This window comes from Bombina bombina, chromosome 9 (genome assembly GCF_027579735.1).
Source record: "Bombina bombina isolate aBomBom1 chromosome 9, aBomBom1.pri, whole genome shotgun sequence".
Classification (NCBI taxonomy): Eukaryota; Metazoa; Chordata; class Amphibia; order Anura; family Bombinatoridae; genus Bombina; species Bombina bombina.
The window spans coordinates 154482267-154501799 of NC_069507.1; the positions used below are offsets into that span (position 1 = coordinate 154482267).

At 37.6% G+C, this 19533-nt stretch overlaps 1 protein-coding gene across 4 annotated transcripts in view; it reads left to right on the forward strand.

Annotated features, from left to right (window-relative positions):
• The window catches only part of SH3PXD2A (SH3 and PX domains 2A), a 754429-nt gene that overhangs the window by 566947 nt on the left and 167949 nt on the right, over positions 1 to 19533 (forward strand). For 3 of the 4 annotated variants that reach the window (XM_053692436.1, XM_053692437.1, XM_053692439.1), the window contains one exon: positions 4643 to 4774. The exons of the other annotated variant lie outside the window; for it this stretch is intronic. In XM_053692436.1, coding sequence (XP_053548411.1) covers positions 4643 to 4774 — 132 coding nt within the window. The remainder of the gene's footprint in view (positions 1 to 4642; positions 4775 to 19533) is intronic. 4 annotated transcript variants of the gene reach the window in all.

Sequence of the window (19533 nt, forward strand, 5' to 3'; positions counted from 1 at the left end):
AATACATAAATACATCTGTAAATACATATATACACATATAAATACATCTGTATACACATATATACATATATAAATACATAAATACATCTGTATACACATATATACACATACATATACATATTTATACATGTATGTATCTTTATGTTAAACCCCTTTGCAGTCCTTTTTTTTCTCTAACACCTAAGACCTCTTTTATTTTTTAGCCTTTATAATTATTTTTCCAATATTTTTTTTTCCATTTTTATTACAGTGTTTATTATGAATGTAACTGCACTGTTAAATGTATTTTTGATGAGTTTTGTGACACTTTTAATTTGAGCGTAACAGTCATTCTAGCATAAATTTTGCATTTACAGTACTTTCAATTTGTAATATGATTGCTCCTTCCGATGCACACAAATAGCCGCGATAAACCCAATATCGCTTGTGCGTTATTGTTAGCACACCACTCGTGTGTTCAAGACAACTGCAAGCTCTGGAGCTTATTTGTGTATGCTTTCTTGCAAATAATCTCAATTTCAACAAAGGATACCAAGAGAAATGTGCCAACTTCTCAGTAGACATAAGCTGGTAGGTTTTTTTTTTAAATTGCATGCACTACCTGAGTCATAAATGTTTAATTTAGACTAGTATTACATGTTTTAGTTTGTTGATAGTGGAACAAACCAGCTGTGCAACTGAGGCTCCTGATTGACTCACTTGCAGATTGCACTCAGGACTAGCAGTTCTCTGCGTCTCCTATGTCTACTTCTATTATAAAATTAGCCTCATTCCGATGATATTCTGTGTAGATATCTAGGTAGGCATAGGGGGCACTACATGGGAGGAAGTAGTGCTGTCATTTAGTTAATTATAAGTATTGACTAGCTCACAACAAAAGTATTTTGTTAACCTCTCTAGAAAGAGTCATTTAAATTCTTCCCTAGTATAATTACCAGTTGTGTAATTAATCTCACAGTCTATATTTTGCCACCAGTAACCTTTAGCCAGTCTGATCCTTCCAATATTATTCTGTTTATCTGTGAAAGAAATTTGACTTGTTAAAAAAGGAAATGATTCCTCGACACACATACAGTATTAATCAATAGACAGTACTTATGTTAACAATTAATATGAAACAAGCAGTTAAAGGGAAGGAAGTTATCGTTCCAAAATGCTGAAGTTTATTATCCTGTGTGGATTAATTGTATCCCTTCTGTTGCTCATTTAAAGCGTATGGTTACATCATGATGCAAAACCAACCAATATAAATCTAAAATACATTTAATATTTATCTAGAAGATGCACTAAAAAGGGTTACAAAAAAGGGAAATGCTTTTACCTGTCAAAGCATATAATTATTCAACTACTGCTTTTTTATAACTATCACCTAGATTACAAGTTTTGCGTTAGGGTTAAAAAGCAGCGTTGAGAGGTCCCAACGCTGCTTTTTTCCTAACGCTGGTATTACGAGTCTGGCAGGTACAGGTGTACCGCTCACTTTTTTTCTGCGACTCGAACATACCGCTAATCCCCTTACGTCAATTGCGTATCCTATCTTTTCAATGGGATTTGCCTAACGCCGGTATTACGAGTCTTGGAAAAAGTGAGCAGTACACCCTCTCCTGTCAAGACTCCTACCGCATTTAAAAGTCAGTAGTTAAGAGTTTTATGGGCTAACGCCATAACATAAAACTCTTAAAGGGACACTGAACCCAATTTTTTTCTTTTGTGATTCAGATAGAGCATGACATTTTAAGCAACTTTCTAATTTACTCCTTTTATCAAATTGTCGTCATTCTCTTCGTATGTCTATTTGAAATGCAAGAATGTAAGTTTAGATGCCGGCCCATTTTTGGTGAACAACCTGGGTTGTCCTTGCTGATTGGTGGATACATTCATCCACCAATAAAAAAGTGCTGTCCAGAGTTCTGAATAAAAAAAAAGTTTAGATACCTTCTTTTTCAAATAAAGATACCAAGAGAATAAAGAAAATTTGATAATAGGAGTAAATTAGAAAGTTGCTTAAAATTGCATGCTCTATCTGAATCACAAAAGAAAATTTTTGGGTTCAGTGTCCCTTTAACTAAAGGGCTAAAAAGTACACTAACACCCATAAACTGCCTATTAACCCCTTAACCGAGCCCCCCCCCAACATCGCAAACACTTAAATAAAAATTTTAACCCCTAATCTGCCGACCGGACATCGCCGCCACTTTAATAAATATATTAACCCCTAAACTGCCGCACTCCCGCCTTGCAAACATTAGTTAAATTTTATTAACCCCTAAACTAGCTACAATGTAACTATTAGTTAAAAATGTAAGCTTAGGTGCTGACCCATTTTTTTGTTTAGTACCTGGTTTGTGCTAGCTGATTGGTGGCTACATGTAGCCACCAATTAGCAAGTGCTATCCAGGGTGCTGAGCCAAAATAGTTAACAGATATCTGTTAAAGGTGAAGGTAAATAATGTCAGTCACTATTCCCTGACATTATAGATGATGATACATGTGACATGATTTGGTTCTTCACTATACAGAAATACATTTTCCATTATGGAAGGAATCAATACAGGGGCACATTAGCGGACACTTGAGGACTTTTCCCCATGCACCAGGGATCTGAAGAGTCCTAATAGTAGAGGGGGTAATTGTGTGCACCTGGTGGTAACAGCTTAAATCCCTGTGCTTTGTATTACTGGCATTATGGGAGCTAATTCTGTGTATTACTGGGCATATAGAAAACAATTATGCGCTCTGTGTGTAATACTGGCAATATGGGAGTTCATTCTGTGCTTTATGTGTATTACTGGCAAGTTCATTCTGTGCTGTGTGTATTACTGGCAATATGTGAGTTCATTCTATGCTCTGTGTGTAGGGTTGCCACCTCAGCCATGTTTTTCTGGACACTTATGAGTTACACATGCTGCAGGGTGTGCAGGGAGGAACATGTATTGTGTTTCTAGACAGCACTATTCATATTCCCCCCTGCACACCCTGCAGCATGTGTAACTTATAAGTGTTCTGTATTTTAAGGGATGGGTGGCAACCCTATCTGTGTGTATTACTGGCAATATGAGCTTTAAATTACAGCGCCGTATGTGCTACAGTAAAAGCATCAAATCTATGCTCTGTAAGTGTTACCACCAGTATGTTGCTTACATTTTGCCCTGTGTGTTTTATTGATAATACGGATGTTAAAACTTTGTGCTGTAAGTTACTAGCAAAGAGGGAATAAAGCATTATGCTTTATGTGTTCTATTGTCCCGAAACCCTTAAAGGTAATAGTAGAAAAATGACATGCTATAATTTGTTAGAGCATGTTATTTTAAGACTAGCGACCCAGTTGTCAGTGGTGGGGAAATGGTGAGTGAGTGGCAGAATTCTATGCCTAGGGCAGCATAAAACTGTAATACACCACAAACCAGATATATAGCAGAATTGATTCACATTCCTTGCATACGGAAATTAAATAGTTTACTCCTTGCACATAGTTCCATAAACTTACTTAGAACAAATTGTTATTAATAAATTGCCATATGACAAAATGCAGAAATCATCCAGTTTTCTAGGAACACTCTGATTTTGTTTATTTTTTTCTTATTTACTTGTAATTTGTTTCAGTCCCTTTGTCACCAAAAGATTCATATTTGTGCTTACTCTTACCTTACCATTAGAAAAAACTTTTTTTTTTTAATCAATACATATAAATGATCTGAAGGTTGTACAACTTAAATGTCATTCTGCAGCACACTATTGCATGCACTACACCTCCCTTCTCCAGTCTCACAAGGGGGGTGGATTATTTCTACACATTATTACAAGGAATGGACGAAATGTAAATATTTCGCAAAAATAAGGTAGGTTGGAGTTGTTTTCAAATACATATTGCACCCAATTTTTTCATGCAAAAGAAAACTTGTTGCAACGAAAAACTACTTTTTAAAACATTTGGGGTGTCTGTCCCTTTAATACAGTATAAAATATTTTGTGAGTGATTGGTTGAGACTGAGCGTATTAAAAAAAATCCCTGTTAGAAAGAATCTGGCACTGCAGCTTTCCTCTTCTGCTTGAAGTAAACAGAATCCAGCACTCCTTTCTCTCTCTCCTCCTCCCCTCCTCCTACATAATTCCCTCCCTCCTTACTCAACTTTACTCATGTGTTTCTGTTTAAGAGCAGCAGTGTAGCTCAATGATTGGCGTCCACAGTCCCCTCTTGACTTCCAGCTGGAGTCATAAGAGAGCAGAATTGTATTTGCCTCTCCATGAAGTGCTGTTTACTTTCTCTTATTAGTTTACATGAGGATTTAGTCGCAAATTGACACCTTTTTTTATTCCCTGAAACTATTTTCTCTTCATCTGCCATAACAATTTGGAAGCTATGTAGGAACCAGCTTAAACATGCGGCCGTTTGTATAAATTCTTGTGCTTTATTTATTTTTTATTTTTTTCTTCAAATGTTCCTTACTGCTCCTTTGTTGCGGGCAAAAGGGGGATATATCTATATGGCCAGCCATTTGGAACAATGCTGGGTGCCAAGATTGTATTCTGATAGGCTAAATGTTGAGCAGAACTCGGCCAATCATGTATCGGATGGACTCAGGTCGTTCTCGAGGAGCTATGTCTGGAAGATGGCTCACGGCTTGCTTTTTTCCTTCTCCAGGTGCTGATGGGAACTCAGAACCTATGATTCTGGAGCAGTATGTTGCAGTATCCAGCTACGAGAAACAGGAAAACTCTGAGATAAGCTTGAAAGCTGGAGAACTTGTGGATGTTATAGAAAAAAATGAAAGCGGTAAGTCGTTTTTTTCCACCTTCATTTTATTTAGATTATAGTCTGGTTTTGTTCCTTTTTTTTTGTTTTTGTTAAATCCCCTCCCATATTTATAGCTTTACATTAGCTCCATCTGGTCTTGAACTTGGCCAAGGAGGTAAATCGTTTCCCCAGTTGATTTGGGCGGAATGCCAAAAATATTGCCTTGTGTTATAAGAATGTGTCTTATGTATTATGCATAGATTAATACAATTACATCACCGGTCAGCAAGCAACATCACCGTCATATTTTGTATACAAGATTACTGAAAAACTAAAAAAAAAGTAATACTAAAGTATTTTTAGTGCCAATCCATATATACATAACTGTGTGTGTGTGTATATATATATATATATATATATATATGTGTGTATATTTAAATATAAGTAACTATATATTCCATGTATAAGCTACTATATTAACAAACTTTATAAAATGTTTCTATTGCATATTATTCAATTGCTATGAGACTGGAAAGTACAACTGAGTTTCTGGAACACAATATTTTTGTGTAATATATATATGCACTGCAAAATGAGACTGTAATACAGATGTAACAATACAAACCAGGAACCGTGCATGTTTAGTACTGTGTGAAATTAAAGGGATTGTTTAAATAAACATTTTCTTTTGTGATTCAGACAGAGCATACAATTTTAAAAGAGTTTCCAATTGATTTCTATCATCAAATTTGCTTAGTTACCATGGTATTCTGTGTTGAAGAGATGCCTAGGTAGGTACCTGAGCACTATGTGGCAGGAAATAGTACTGCAATCTAGTGCTCATGAAAATGGATAACATTCTTGCAAAACTGCTGCCATATAGTGCTCTAGGCACGTCCCTGCTTATCAACAAAATATACCAAGGGAATGAAGAAAATTTGATACTAGAAGTAAATTAGAAAGTTGTTTAAAATTGCATGTTCTATCTAAATCATGAAAGAACATTTTGGGTTTCATATCCTTTTAACTGTACCTGAAACGTAAAGACAAAAGACACATAGAAGAAGTAACTGTGTATTAACTTCCGTAGTTGAATAAGCATGTAAATGTGTATGTATATAATCAGCTTCTAAAATCCCATTGCGTCCAGAGAGCAAGCGGCAATGCATTTTTTTTTGGAATGTATTGAAGCCCTCTGGCAAACAAGAAGTTAAAAGGGAATTATATGTGTTTACATACGCTTTGTTTAAGTCTCAGTACGTTTCTGTACCTTACCAAGTCATACAGATCTTTGATTAGTGCATTGTTAGGAAACTGTGTGTTACAGATTTTTACACCACCTGCAAATGTGGCATTCCCAGGCCTGGAGATCATTTTTGCATCCATATTTTCTTTTTGTGGTTGGAATAGAATCAGTGGGTGGAACGTTTAAGTAAAGAGTGTCAGCAAACGATACAGCTGTCTGGCTTGAAAAATGAAATTGTTCGGAAAAAAAGGATTTACAAATTATACTTGGAACGGCACAGGGTTATCCACTAATACTTAAAAGTATCAGTAACACAAAATATTAAAAAAAAATGCTTTACATTGCTGGTATAACAATTTATGTTTGATTATTTTGCATAGATGTACTTATATGACCTTTGTATAATGCATACTGAGAATTCTGCAGATACAATGATAATATTTCATAGCAAAAAGAATTTCCAGAAGTTCATTTCTAATAAGAACCATATATTTGACCGATCTGGCAGTGAATAGGTTAACAGTTCTCATTACTAGATTATAGGTTAACACCCTTGGTACACTATCAATTTCTGTAATTGTTTGGGCCTATTTTATTCTGCCTGTTAGCACATACATGTACACTCTCAATACCTGGTCAAGCATGCATATGCCCTTAGTTAGATATTTGGAAAGAACTCTTAAAGACAAAAAAAAACACTTTATGTAAAAGCTATTAGTAAATATACTGGGGGAAAAAATAATAATTTTGTTGGCAGAATCCCTTAGAGTTCTACTGGATAGTGCAAACATGTTAATTAAAGGGATATCAAAACCCTTTAAATAAAAAATATGTTGTCTTTCTTTTGGAAAATAGATCTTTTTGTACTGAGGAAGACTATATAGTTTTATGTTTTTATGTATGAGCCTTCGGGCTCCCCGGAAACAGACGTTATGAAGCAGCGGTCTAAAGACCATAACCTGTCCACCTGCTCTGAGGCGGAGGACAGAAATCAACCCAATCGAATACGATCGGGTTGATTGACACCCCCTGCTAGCGGCCGATTGGCCGTGAATCTGCAGGGGGCGGCATTGCACCAGCAGTTCACAAGAACTGCTGGTGCAATAATAAATGCAGAGAGCGTATGCTGTCGGGATTTATCGATGTGCAGCAGCCGCTCGCACTTACATAAATTGACCCCATAGACCGGTCACTATCCACCAATAAAATAGTGGGAACTCTGCTTATCTGCCAGTGAGCAATCAGTCCTTAAGGCCTAAGTTTATGGAGATATGCACTTCCTGTTAGCTTAAAAATCAAAATAAGCAACTTTAAAGAGACAGTAAAGTAAAAAAATAAACGTCCATGATTCAGGTAGAGCATGCCATTTTAACTTTCCAATTTACCTATATTTAATTTGCTTTGTCTCTTTTGGTATCCTTTGTTGAAAAGCATACCTAGGTAGGCTCAGGAGCAGCCTTGCACTACTGGGAGCTAGATGGTGCTTGGTGGTTACACACCGTTTTAACAAAGGATGCCAAAAGAATACATTTTATAATTGTAGTAAATTGGAAGTTTTTTTTTTTAATTGTATGTATGATCGAAATCATGAAAAAAAAAAGGTTTCATGCCCCTTTAACATAATCCTTTTCTATTACAAAAGTCTTTTAACATGTTTAAGTGACGCTCTTTTATATGTATGTTGGAAATATTTTGAGCTTACTGCTCCCGTATAATTATAAATAGGCTGACAAGTACTTGCTGGATATGTAAGTCATCTTCCCATTAAATGGCCCTAACTTGCCTGCAGTCCCTGATAATTAGGAATCATAATGTCCCACTTTAATATATTCTATCTCTTTAAATTGCCACCTCTGCTTTCATCTGATATCTTCCATAATTTTTACATTTAAGACAGACTTTTAAATATGTTACTGATAACTTAATTAGGAGTATTTCTTTATTAACATGATGTCCAATAGACAGGGCTAATCTAAGAGATTATATTGCTAGGGTCCAAGGATGACATGAAGCCCTGTCAACCACACATCCTGTACCTAATATACCACCCCACCCATATAGATGTAGATCACACAAAGCAACATATAGAAATAGATCACACAAAACAAGTACATTCATGTTAACAGTAATTAGGTGCAGCTGTCACTAATGATCCAGGATCAAGTATTTCACAGTCACAGCCTCTATACTGATGCTCTATCACTTTCTGCTACACTTTTCCAAACCTCATTTGCTCACTCAGCACACATTGGGGTCCATTTATTAAGCAGCCGATGTTGCTTCGGAGACCCATCGTTTCAGGTCCACCTGAAACGGAAGTTAAGAAGTAGCGGTCGTAAGACCGCTGCTCCTTAACTTCTCCGCCACCTTTTAGGTGGCGGACTGAAATCATCCCGATCCGATCGGGATGAATGATGGCCCCTGCTAGCAGCCGATTGGCCACCAGGGAGCAGGGGGCGGCATTGCACAAGCAGTTCACCAGAAATACTTGTGCAATGTTAAATGCCGACAGCGTATGATGTCAGCATTTAGCGAGGTCGAGTGGACTTGATTCGCTACAGCAAATCATGTCCGCTCTACCTTTGTTAAATCTACCCCATTATCTTTCATTATTGTTCCCTATGTCATCACTCACTCTCAGATCTCCTTTTCTTATATCAGACTTATTTCCCATCTCCCGCACCTTCTGTGTCCATTCCCTCTCCTCTATATTGTAAGCTTGAGAGCCTCTCTACCTATAGGCCGCTTTGTGTGTAAGTGAACTACTACTGATTGTGCTCAAGGCCAGGGCATTCCTTTCCTTTTGTATAACTCAGTTATTGCACTGTTTGTTATGCTCCCTTACAAATGTAACGTACCCTTATTGTACTTTGTCTGTGTATGTAGGGCATCCCAGTAATGTTTTGAACTTTGTATAGCGCTGTGTAATCTGTTGGAGCTTTATAAATAACCAATAATATAATTACCCATAATAAAAATGTAAACACAAACCACAAGGGGATTCCCACACAGCAGTGCTACCCAAGTTTAGTGGTCCTATCAGAACCCATCATACTGCTGGCTCTGCAGTGGTGCAAAGAGCAATAGGAGTAACATAAGTTGGTCATTCTATTGGTAAAATTATTAGAGATTGTGTATAGAGAAGATCCAGAGAACAGAGGATTGTGGGAATGAAACCACTTGGCCAATAAAGTTAATGTTTGTTCCAGTTACTTTAGGCTGGAAGCCAAAACTGTTGTCTTGTGCAATCAGAATGTGTCTCATACATTTTGCATCAACTGTTAAAAGAGCAAAAATGTTTAGCAGAAGAGGGAAGATCTGAGTTTAGTGTTAAGTTGAATGCATTAACTTTATTTAAATTTAATGTTAATTATATTAACTAGCCAATTTAAATGCATTTAATTAAATTAACTGTTTTAATGCAAATTAGGTTAATTACAATAATGTAAACTGGATTGATTGAATGAATAGGTCAAGTGTTAATGTGCCATTTTTATCCTTGAAAAGCACGATTTGTTTTAGTTTTCTTTTTCTTTCTTACAACCGAAGGATCTTGCTGAGGTGGCAGAAAATATTAAAATGGCCTTCATTTTAGTTAAAGGTGCATTAAACAGCTGGGCACATCAAATGATTACTATTCACCATGCTACTATTTTTCTCCCAGCTCCTGCAGTTCACTTTAAGGGCTAGATTTATCAAAGCTGAGGCGGACAGGGGCGCGTATACGCACCCCTGTATGATTCAGCTCACCTGTGGCGGGCGAAATTACCCGCAGGTAATCACCATTGCACATGAGCGCAATTTTGCGATCGCGTGCAATCCCGCCCCCTGCCCGCGCACAGCCAATCACGTGCGGGCAGGAGCTGTCAATCTCCTCGGTTGGACTAGACCGCAGAGATTGAATTTTGCCACCTTAGAGGTGGCGAAGACGTTAGGGAAGCGGCGGTCTGGTGACCGCTGCTTGTTAAATTACGGTGAGCAAGTTCTTGTGAGAACTTGCAGCCGTAGGGCTTTGATAAATCGAGCCCTAAAGCTGTTCTCTTATTTTAATTCCTTACTTGTGGCGATTGGTGAAGTTTCTGCATCTTCATGCTGGGTGCCACCATCTTGTTTGACAAAAGCAGCATAAACAGATCAGTAACAATTCTGGATTTGTTGTATTATGTGCTTTGAGTTAGTGTACACAATACAGACATGGGGGCCCATTTATCAAGCTCTGAACGGAGCTTGTGGGCCTGTGTTTCTGGCGAGTCTTCAGACTCGCCAGAAACGGCAGTTATGAAGCAGTGGTCTAAAGACCGCTGCTCCATAACCCTGTCCGCCTGCTCTGATGAGGCTGACAGGAATCGCCGGAAATCAACCCGATCGAGTACGATTGGGTTGATTGACACCCGAGTCTACAGGGGGCGGCGTTGCACCAGCAGCTCTTGTGAGCTGCTGGTGCAATGCTCAATATGGAGAGTGTATTGCTCTCCGCATTCAGCGAGGTCTTGCGGACCTGATCCTCACTGTCGTATCAGGTCCGCAAGACCTTTGATAAATAGGCCCCATGGAGAGTTACATTTTGAAAGTTATATAAAATATTAAAAATAAATAAGTATCAATATGTTTGTGGGGCGCAAACTGTCTTGAATAATATACAAAATCACAAAAAACTCCAGCACCCCTATATGATAGTGAATGGTCTAAGGGGACTGCAACCTCACAATCCAATAAAACAGCAGCACATATACTAAAATTTTAAATATTTTTTGTCAAAAATACACCAAAAGGGTTTCGGGAGCTATCCCTTATCCTGCATGACTAAGGGATAACTCCTGAAACATTGAGGTGTATTTTTGACAATAAATATTTTCAATTTTGGTATATGTGCTGCTGTTCTATTCTTTTTTTTTTTTTTTTACCAATAATATACAGTAATTCTGCCCATGCAAAAATGTACAGCCACCACTCTGCATTATGTATTCTGAACCGAAGCACATAATACAGCTGTCAAAAAACAACAACGTCTGTAAATGTCACAGAGAGAGAATATCTAAGCTTTAAGAACCCCCTTCTTGGGTTCAGTGTCCCTTTAAGCTATTCTGGGTACCCCCTACCCAGTATAGCTTAAAGGGACACTGAACCCACATTTTTTTCTTTCATGATTCAGATAGAGCATGCAATTTTAAGCAACTTTCTAATTTACTCCCATTATCAAATTTTCTTCATTCTCTTGGTATCTTTAATACAAGAATGTAAGCTTAGATGCCGGCCCATTTTTGGTGAACTACCTGGGTTGTTCTTGCTGATTGGTGAATAAATTCATCCACCAATAAACAAGTGCTGTCCATGGTTCTGAACCAAAAAATAGCTTAGATGCCTTCTTTTTCAAATAATGATAGCAAGAGAACGAAGAAAAATTGACAATAGGAGTAAATTAGAAAGTTGCTTAAAATTGCATGCTCTATCTGAATCACGAAAGAAAAAAATTGGGTTCAGTGTCCCTTTAACCCCTTAATGACCACAGCACTTTTCCATTTTCTGTCCGTTTGGGACCAAGGCTATTTTTACATTTTTGCGGTGTTTGTGTTTAGCTGTAATTTTCCTCCTACTCATTTACTGTACCCACACATATTATATACCATTTTTCTCGCCATTAAATGGACTTTCTAAAGATACCATTATTTTCATCATATCTTATAATTTACTATAAAAATAATTATAAAATATGAGGAAAAATTGAAAAAAACCCACTTTTTCTAACTTTGACCCCCAAAATCTGTTACATATCTACAACCACCAAAAAACACCTATGCTAAATAGTTTCTAAATTTTGTCCTGAGTTTAGAAATACCCAATGTTTACATGTTCTTTGCTTTTTTTGCAAGTTATAGGGCCTTAAATACAAGTAGTACTTTGCTATTTCCAAACCATTTTTTTTTTCAAAATTAGCGCTAGTTACATTAGAACACTGATATCTTTCAGGAATCTCTGAATATCCATTGACATGTATATATTTTTTTTTAGTAGACAACCCAAAGTATTGATCTAGGCCCATTTTGGTATATTTCATGCCACCATTTCACCGCCAAATGCGATCAAATAAAAAAAATAATTCACTTTTTCACAATTTTTTTCACAAACTTTAGGTTTCTCACTGAAATTATTTACAAACAGCTTGTGCAATTATGGCACAAATGGTTGTAAATGCTTCTCTGGGATCCCCTTTGTTCAGAAATAGCAGACATATATGGCTTTGGCGTTGCTTTTTGGTATTTTGAAGGCCGCTAAATGCCGCTGCGCATCACACGTGTATTATGGCTAGCAGTGAAGGGGTTAATTAGATAGCTTGTAGGGAGCTTGCAGGGTTAATATTAGATTTAGTGTAGAGCTCAGCCTCCCACCTGAAACATCAGACCCCCTGATCCCTCCCAAACAGCTCTCTTCCCTCCCCCACCCCACAATTGTCCCCGCCATCTTAAGTACTGGCAGAAAGTCTGCCAGTACTAAAATAAAAGCTATATTTGTTTTTTTTGGTGTTTTTTTTTTTTTAAAGCATATTTACATATGCTGCTGTGTACGATTGCCCCTTAGCCCCCAACCTCACTGATCCCCCCAAACAGCTCTATAACCCTCCCACTCTAACTTAATGGGCGCCATCTTGGGTACTGGCAGCTGTCTGCCAGTACCCAGTTTAGAAGAAAAAATGTTTTTGTTTTACATTTTTTAAACTTTTCTGTAGTGTAGCTTCCCCCCACACAAAACCAACCCCCCACCCCTCCACGATCTCTTTTTGTGCTTTTGCACAAACAAGATTAGGCCACTTTTAACTTTTTACTTTTTAATCATTTTCCGTAGTGTAGCGGTTCCCACCCGCTCCCGCCCCGTGCACGCGCCCGCCCGCCACCCTCCGTGCACGCACGCGCGTCCGTGCGCGCCCCCCGACGGTCCCGCCACCGATCCCGCCCCCCTTGACGTCACACGGCACACCGATGGCCGCCCACCCGCCTCTCAAGTCAGCTCCCACCCACCAACGATACCGGCCATCGATGTCCGGTGCAGAGAGGGCCACAGAGTGGCTCTCTCTGCATCGGAGGGCCATGTAAGGTTATTGCAGGATGCCTCCATATCGAGGCATCACTGCAATAACCGGAAAGCAGCTGGAAGTGAGCAGGATCGCTTCCAGCTGCTTTCCACACCGAGGACGTGCAGGGTACGTCCTCAGGCGTTAACTGCCTTTTTTTTGAGGACGTACCCTGCACGTCCTCGGTCATTAAGGGGTTAACCCAGTGTTTCTCAACCACTGTCCTCAAGTACTCCTAACAGACTCGTACCCATCAGCTGATTATTTAACCTGTGCTCTAGTTCAGCTATAATGAAAACCTGGCTCGTTTGGGATGCTTTACTTATCCAACTGAACTGTCAGGGTTAAAATAGCACAGGAGGAAGAATGGATAGCAACCATGTTATTGTGTTAGTGCCCTACAGTTTAAACTCCCTATAATAAATAAAACATGTTTGATCTGAATGCCAGGCTACTTCAAATATATTATCTTATTTCTGCTGACTTTACCCATTCATCACTTTATGTAATGCATTAAATTTAATTCATCATTCCCATGTTCTATTAGTCTGATGCAACACAGCCAATCAGGGGCTGCATCACTTAAGTCATTACTTTCTATTGGAGCATGCTTCATCTGTTTGTTGTGGTTTTTCACTAAGCTCCTGATGTTATAGAGCTGCAGAATGTGTAGCCTTCTAAAAGAATACTGGAAGACAGTTGGCCGCTGCTTCTAAACATGTACTTCTGCAAACATCCCTAGCACCTAAAATGTCTCCTGATTTCAATAGCTCCCTTTCTTGCTGAGCCAAGAGCCACATAGGAGCAAGATGAGCTACTTCTATGTGACTGTGAGTCAGTCTTCCCCTTTAATTATTGCATGCCAGAGAATATGCACTTACAAATATGGTGTCAGGATTATCTGTACAGCCATCATATTTATAAAGGTAAATCCATACACCGTGTGGGCAAACATACAGAGGGGTCAAGCATGATGACCGTGGATCCTAGACCCCTCCTGTAGCAACACCCCTTCTAATTGCAGGGCTAGATGGGGCCTCCTATATGTGTTTAGCCCAGTCTAAATTGAGACCTCTGAGATCCCTATAGATATACCCCTGGCATGCCCTATAATGTTATTCAAGTTACATTTTAAATTTGCCAATTTTTTTTTTTTTTTACAAAATTCCCAAATTTAATTTAATAGAAGTAATTTGATTCTCATCATAAGTTAAAGTGCCAATTGCTCTATTGTATTTGTATTTATACAGCTACCAATCAACATCTAGTTCCCAGTAGTGCATTGCTGCCCCTGAGCCTACCTAGGTATACCAAGAGAATTACTGCCCCTTTAACTTGGTTCAGTCATGTTGATTAAGCCACCAGGGAGTCACAGCGTACTGTAATTCACACGTCTGTAACAGGACACATCTGTTTTGGTATCATCAGTAATAAACAATTGTTCAGTGAGGAGTAATTTGTGTAAGCATTTTTTTAAATCACACAAATTATGGGTGAACAAAATTTCCAGCAAAGGAATCTGTCCACATTCCTTCAGGGTTGTGAGGCAACGTGTGAAGGCCTGAACCCCACCTTTCAGATAAGAGCAGCGCTTTTCAATAATCCTGAATAAATCTTAATGGGGCATGAAACCCCATTTTTTTTTTCACGATTGCAATCAAGAATACAGTTTTAAACAACTTCCCAGTTTGCTTCTGTTATTAAATTTGCTTCATTCTCTTGGTATACATTTACAGACCTTCCTGTTTCAAGACCAGTAAGTTCTTAAAACAGAGAAATCGTTAAACCCTGTCCTGTTTACAGCATGCAAACACTGGAATTGGAGAGCTATGCACAATTACATTAAAGGGATACTAAACTCGATTTTTTTTTTTTAAAAGATTCAGATAGAGGGGCCAATTTATCAAGCTCTGTATACTCCATAACTTGTCCGCCTCGGTCGGGTTAATTGACACTCCTGCTATTCGATCGGGTTAATTGACACCCCCTGCTAGCGGCCGCGAGTCTGCAGGGGACGGCATTGCATCAGCAGTTCACAAGAACTGCTGGTGCAATGATAAATGCCGACAGCGCATGCTATCGGCATTTATCGTTGTGCAGCGGACATGATACGCTACATCGTATCATGTCCGCTCGCACTATGATAAATATACCACAGAGCATGCAATTTTAAGCCACTTTCTAATTTACTCCTATTATTAATTTTTCTTCGTGCGCTTGCTATCTTTATTTTCAAAAGAGCCGGCCCATTTTTGGTTCAGCACCATGGATAGCGCTTGCTCATTGGTGGGTACATTTAGCCACCAATCAGCAAGCGCAAGCCAGATGTTGAACCAAAAATGGGCCGGCTCCTTAGCTTAGATTCCTGCTTTTTCAAATAAAGATAGCAAGAGAACGAAGATAATTTGATAGTAGGTGTAAATTAGAAAGTTGCTTAAAATGGCATGCTTTATCCGAATCATGAAAGAAAAAAAGTATGTTTAGTATCCCTTTAAATACAAATTACGTATAACTTTTAGTGGACATTGTTAGAATAATCCTTATTGGCCAGGCTTGTATAATTGTCCCAGTAAAACCAACAAAAACATTCATTTCTATACTTGGTATTGTAGAATTGCAGAGCTTACCAGTCTAAACAATAGTGAAGCCAAACATTATATCATTTTCCTTACATACTTGTGTCTGAAATAAAATATTCTTTGATGGTCAAAATAATATGAGAGTTAAAAAAAAAAAAAAAAACTACAACTATCTACTTAAAATTGCTGAAGATTTATTGTCTCAGAATTCCAAGCAGGAAGCGCCAATGTTTATAGTTAGTCTTTAACCACTGGGTTATTGACTCTGTATCTGTTTGTAAAAATGTCTGAAAATAATCAGAAAAATCTGGCTGCAGTTGTTAATGAACAAGGCAAAACCTAATCTCAAACCATTACAAATTATTTTAGTGGGAATCCTTTTGTATAACTTATGATGTTGCAGAATAGAACATCGTATATTTATTTTACTAGTTATTATAAGTGAAAGCTTTAGTGTTTTCGATAGGGCATAATCATAATCTTTTGGTTATGGATACACTTGGTTAATTTCTCTTACATACACTATTATGCATAGGAAATATACAAGATATTTTTTATAGTTATAATACTGTTAAAGTTATACGACGCCACCAAATTTATTAGATTTATCTATAGTCCAGCACTACAGAAGTTTGCAGCACTATACAAATAAATTATAATAATAATAATAGTCTGGCATCATCCGAGAAATCAATTGAGAAAATGCTAGTTAGTCACTAAAATGTAAGATGAGCAAATGTCTTTTGACAGTTGAATGGTAGTACAAATTTTCCCTTTGGTTAGGGTTGCCATATTGCCGCTTTAAGGGAGGACACGTATGAAAAATACATACGTCAGGGGCTGGTTAAAGAAATGTTTCATTATAAGAGCCCTTACATATGTATTTTTCATATGTCTCCTCTCTTAAAGCGGCAATATAACAACCCTACTTGGTAAATGTTCTGCCATTTAAATATTCAGATGTATCATTCAATTATTGCATCTTAATGTTGATTTTCATAGACTTACATTCATAATCAACATTCCCCTATTAATATTCATATATTATATTTAATATTCAAATGTTGCATTCAGTATTTGAATAATACATTAGACAAACAGAATATTAACTTTTCAAACAATAAATGTCACTCTCTCAGCTGACATTCAACTTTAATCTAGAATCCAAAAATGCAGCCAATGTTTGTTATTTATAAGAATTGCGCAGAATCATTCATCTATCACTAATGTGGCTTTTAGATTTAGTGAATATAAAAAGAAACCTGGGGGCCGATTTATTAAAGTGCGGACGGACATGATACAATGTAGTGTATCTTGTCTGTTGCACATCGATAAATGGCGACAGCATACGCTGTCTGCATTTATCATTGCACAAGCAGTTCTCGTGAACTGCTTGTGCAATGCCGCCCCCTACAGATTTGCGGACAATCGACCGCTAGCAGGTGGTGTCAATCACCCTGATTGTATATGATCGGGCGGATTGATGTCTGCAGCCTCAGAGCAGGCGGACAAGTTATGGAGCAGCGGTCTTTAGACCGCTGCTTCATAACTGCTGTTTCCAACGAGCCTGAAGGCTTGCGCGGAAACAGGGGCATCAAGCTCCATTCGGAGCTTGATAATTGGGCCCCCATGACTGTTATTAAAAACGTGTTTCGTTGTGTCCACATGCTTACCCTTTGTGTGAGCTAGAGAAAAGATTCCAAACAGTGTGTCAGCATTGGTGGTAGGTGCTCTAGAAACTAACAGAACTCAGTATTCTTTCAAATATAGTTAATCATTTTTAAAAATAAATAATCAGATTTTTCAAATTTATTACAATCATTTTTAATCTTTTGTTGACCATAGTCTTTCTCCCTGTTTTTCTAGCATTTTGTCACTAGTCATGTGCTTGACTGCATTTTTGTTTTGCACAAACAAGGGAGGATAAATTAAGACCATGTTTCCTTTCTCCTGGAAAACATTCTGTTAAAAAAAAAACTTACCCTGACAAACTCATTTCTCTTCTACTGAAGAACAAGTCCTTACTCCCCTGCACATCTGAAACAGATGAGCTGCTAAAACTTTGACTGGTATTTTAGACCGGAAATTGGTGTCTAAAAAAGGGGATAGCCAGATGTGTAGCCCTTGACTTCCATCACAATCTCGTAATTTTACTAATTCAATGTTTTCCTCTTCCAACCTCTGCAAGAACAATATGGAATGATGTAGAGGGCCAAATACTAATGCTTGACGTCCCCCACCGCTGGTTTACGTAATATATACAGATGTTTCTGTTTGTTGTGATCCTTATTAGAATGTGGACACTTATGCCCAAAATAAAAAAATATCCTTCCCAACACAAACTTAAATGAACACTGTAGAGTTTGTTTCCCCTTAATGTGATCCAAATAACTTGTTATACCTCATGCAGAGTATTAAACATATGGGACATTTTTCCTTTGTGTTTATTTCTCTATTTTAAATTGATGGTTTTCCTCATTAAAACTATCACCGGTTGTTTTTAAGGACATGTTCATAAAATGGGCTGAGCCTTCTGTTAAAGCAGACCTGCTAATGTCCTCTATGTCTAAGCACACAGCCTAGTAGTTTTGAAATCCTAATTATAGCCATTTCAGCTACAAATATATCTTACCTATACCCACTTGGAGATTAAGTCATGCTATTGTCTCATGTTTACATAGCTTTTCTACATATAATAAATTGGTTACTCACTTGTACAATGTCGCAGTTTCTACAGCCAAAATCAGTTATTTAAAATAACAAAATAAAAATAAAGGAAAATGTTTGCAAACAATTAAATACACTCCAGCAGATAAAATATACCAGTAGGAACACATTAAAGGGGGGGGGGGGGGCGACATTTTAGAGACCAATATCTCTTTAAAAACATAATCTATATAGAATACACATGCTTTTTTCTGAATGGATATAAAAAATGAATATTATTTGATGTTCTAGTTCAGAAAAGATAAAGAAAGCAGCCTGGTAATGGAAATCTAATAAACAAATGTGTGCAAGAAAAATTTTTGGGCTTGATTACAAGTGGAGCGCTAATTTATTGCATGCCCATAAACAGGCAAATTCGCCCGTTTACTGATGCGATAAATAACCAGCCATTACAAGTGGCTGGTTATATTAGCGCTCAAAAAATTTACCAGAGGTTAGACCTCTGGTTAATTTTTAAATGTCCCTCAGTTGCACCCCAAAATAAAGTGTGTAGTGTCTTTACAAAAATAAAAAATATTAGCATTTAAAAAAATAAAAAAAAATAAAAAAAGTGGCGCGTGTGGGGGTGTTAGAAAAAAGAAATGGCACTGAAAAGTGCCTTTACATTGCGGTCTATAAGAACTGTGTGTTCACTTTAAATTTATATGTTGATGCTTATATACTGTACATATATATTTATGTGTTAATATGTGTATATACACATATTAACACATAAATATATATGTATGTAATCATATACATATATACTTACATTTTGCTGCCCATTGCTACACGACTTACCCCCTTTGCTGAACTAGGTTCTAATGCAGTGTCTGAGCATTAGTAAGAAATACCTTTCACCGAATGAGCGTTAGCAAGAAATACCTGTCCCCCAATGAGCGTTAGCAAGAAATACCTATCACCCAATGAACTTTAGTAATAAATACCTGTCACCCAATGAACTTTAGTAATAAATACCTGTCACCCAATGAGCATTAGTAAGAAATACCTTTCACCGAATGAGCGTTAGCAAGAAATACCTGTCACCCAATGAGCGTTAGCAAGAAATACCTGTCACCCAATGAACTTTAGTAATAAATACCTGTCACCCAATGAGCATTAGTAAGAAATACCGGTCACCCAATGAGCGTTAGTAAGAAATACCGGTCACCCAATGAGTGCTAGTAAGAAATACCTGTCA